This window comes from Vombatus ursinus, unplaced genomic scaffold, assembly GCF_900497805.2.
Source record: "Vombatus ursinus unplaced genomic scaffold, bare-nosed wombat genome assembly UNPS02014175.1, whole genome shotgun sequence".
Classification (NCBI taxonomy): Eukaryota; Metazoa; Chordata; class Mammalia; order Diprotodontia; family Vombatidae; genus Vombatus; species Vombatus ursinus.
Window position 1 is genome coordinate 355,151 of NW_020953953.1, and position 2,732 is coordinate 357,882.

The 2,732-nt window shown below is 42.0% G+C and overlaps 1 protein-coding gene across 1 annotated transcript in view; it reads left to right on the forward strand.

Moving 5' to 3' along the window:
* The window catches only part of LOC114041531 (zinc finger protein 420-like), a 22,982-nt gene that overhangs the window by 18,844 nt on the left and 1,406 nt on the right, over positions 1-2,732 (forward strand). Inside the window, exon 6 of the mRNA XM_027860021.1 lies at positions 1,658-2,724. Within this exon, the coding sequence (XP_027715822.1) occupies positions 1,658-2,724 (1,067 nt within the window). The remainder of the gene's footprint in view (positions 1-1,657; positions 2,725-2,732) is intronic.

Sequence of the window (2,732 nt, forward strand, 5' to 3'; positions counted from 1 at the left end):
GTCCGCGAGGCAGTGGGAGGTCCGAGAGGCAGTGGGAGGTCCGCGAGACAGTGGGAGATCTGCGAGGCAGTGGGAGGTCTGTGAGGCAGTGGGAGGTCTGCGATGCAGAGGGAGGTTCGAGAGGCAGTGGGAGGTCTGGTCTGCCTTTGTTGAAAGGGCGGGAGAGTCCCTGATGGTTGAAGATGGCTTGTGATGTGTGTGCCTGGTGATCATGTGTCTAAAGAGCCTGCCTCTGCGCTGGAAGGGCGCAAACATTTGTGGCTTCTGGATGTGGCGATTACAGCACTGATGCAGTGAGATTACAGGGTAACCTCACTGAGGCAGCTCTTCTGGTGCCGTGTGTGCGTGTGCGCACTTGTGACCATAGATCTGTGCTTGTATGTCACACTCTTCTGGCCGTGTGGAAGCAATTTGAGGACAGGTTGAGAAACCAGAACGATATGTTGCCCTTAGTTAGAAGTGGTCAGTGATTGATGTAACCCTTGTGTGAACACCAAAATCATTTTCTGCCTAATTGCAGTGGTTTGGAATCACTGCACAAAGAAACCTGTTATGCCTCAAACATACACATACTTGTTGTCCCAGGGGAAAAAAATACACTGATCACAAAACTGAGCAATTCTTTACTGCATAAAGTGCCATTAAAGAACATTTAGCTAAAATCCTTTTGACATCATTGTGAATCTCTAAAGGTTTCAGGCACCACTAAATGGGACATGGTGTTAGAAGACCAATAGTGAATCTTGCTGTTCACATCCTGACATGATGGTGGACTCAAGATACAATGTGAGACAATATATATTTTTAAAATTAAATGGATAATGGCGATCCAAAAAAAGTGAGGAGCCAGAACAGAATCGGTTACACCTCAAGGGAATAAAGAAATCAAGGTTGGCAGTCATAAATGGTCTTAGACATGGCAACAGAGAAAATAAGATTCAAAAAGATAACCAGGGACATTACATTATGCTTCAAGATATGATAGATAATGAAATAATACGAATATTTAGTATATGTACAGCAAATGGCATAATACCTTTGGATCTGAATAGAAAAGAAGAAAAGTTGGATGTAACACTGAAAATTATTACAAGACAGTTAAGAAGAATAAGCCTATTTCTCATCTTAGCCTGTGAAATTTATTAGGAATGACCATGTGATAGTGCATCCAGACTGGTCAGTACAGAATAGCAGGAAGATGCCCTGAGACTGACAAAATCATAAGTACAATCAACAACAGGCCTTAGGAGAAAAGATAGAAAGTGCAATGGAGAAGGGCCTTCTAGTACTGTGGACAGGGCATGCTCAGTCACAGGGTGGGAGTTCTAGTCTCAACTGCAAGGTTGTCGGTGAGGTCACTCGGCCATTATGAGCTCATGGCCTGAGTTGTGGAGGGTAATGAGATTGCTGGGCCTACCTGTGTCACAGGTTTGTTGTGAGGATCCCATGTTGTATTAAAGCTCTTTCTAAAAAAAACCATCTGGTAAACGTGACCAAATGGTGTTTCCAAAGATTGATTCTGCCTGTTTAAGTTTGAAAATTTTTCTTTGTCACTGAGGAAATAAAATATAAATCTGTTTACTTTCTGCCATCAGAGGAAAGAACATATTTATGTATGTGTGTGTCTTTCTGTGTATATATGATTGTTTTTTTTCAGGTGCAAAGACCAGGTTTGAAGTGAATGAGGTGACTACACAGCTGAGCATTTTTGTGGAAGAATGTGACCAGCAAAGATTCATGAGTGATGATCCCTGTGATTTCAATTGGAAAGAAATGAAAGAGAAGTTTTATAAATGTGATGAATGTGGGAAGGCTTTCTGCTACAGATCACTCCTTATTTGCCATCAGAGTATCCACACCGGAGAGAAACCTTATGAGTGTAAACTGTGTGGAAAGACTTCAGATAGAGCTTCAGATATAGCTTTACATCAGAGAATCCATACCAGGGAGAAGATCTATACATGTAATCAATGTGGAAAGGCTTTCAGATACAGCTCCAGTCTTGCTAAACATCAGAGATTCCACGAGAGAGAGAAACCTCATGAATGTGATCGGTGTGGAAAGACTTTCGGGAAGAATTCCCATCTTGCTGCCCATCAGAGAATCCACACTGGAAAGAAACCTTTTGAATGTAATCAGTGTGGAAAGGCTTCAGATAAAGTTTTGCGTCAGAGAATCCACACTAGGGAGAAAACCTATGAATGTAATCAGTGTGGAAAGGCTTTCACACAGAGAGCCAATCTTGCTTTGCATCAGAGAATTCATACTGGAGAGAAACCTTATGAATGTAATCAATGTGGAAAGGCTTTCACAAAGAGCTCGAATCTTGGTGTACATCAGAGAATGCATACTGGAGAGAAACCTTATGAATGTAATCAATGTGGGAAAGCTTTCAGATATAGCTCCAGTCTTACCGAGCATGAGAAAATCCACACTGGAGAGAAACCTTATGAATGTAATCAGTGTGGAAAGGCTTTCACACGGAACTCCCGTCTTGTTTTACATCAGAGAATCCACACTGGGGAGAAGCTTTTTGAATGTAATCAGTGTGGAAAAGCTTTTACACAGAGCTCTAGTCTTACAGTACATCGGAGAATCCACACTGGAGAGAAACCTTTTGAATGTAGTCAGTGTGGAAAGGCTTTCAGAGAAAGCTCTCATCTTGGTGCCCATCAGAGAATTCATACTGGAGAGAAACCTTATGAATGTAATCAGTGTGGAAAGGCTTTCAC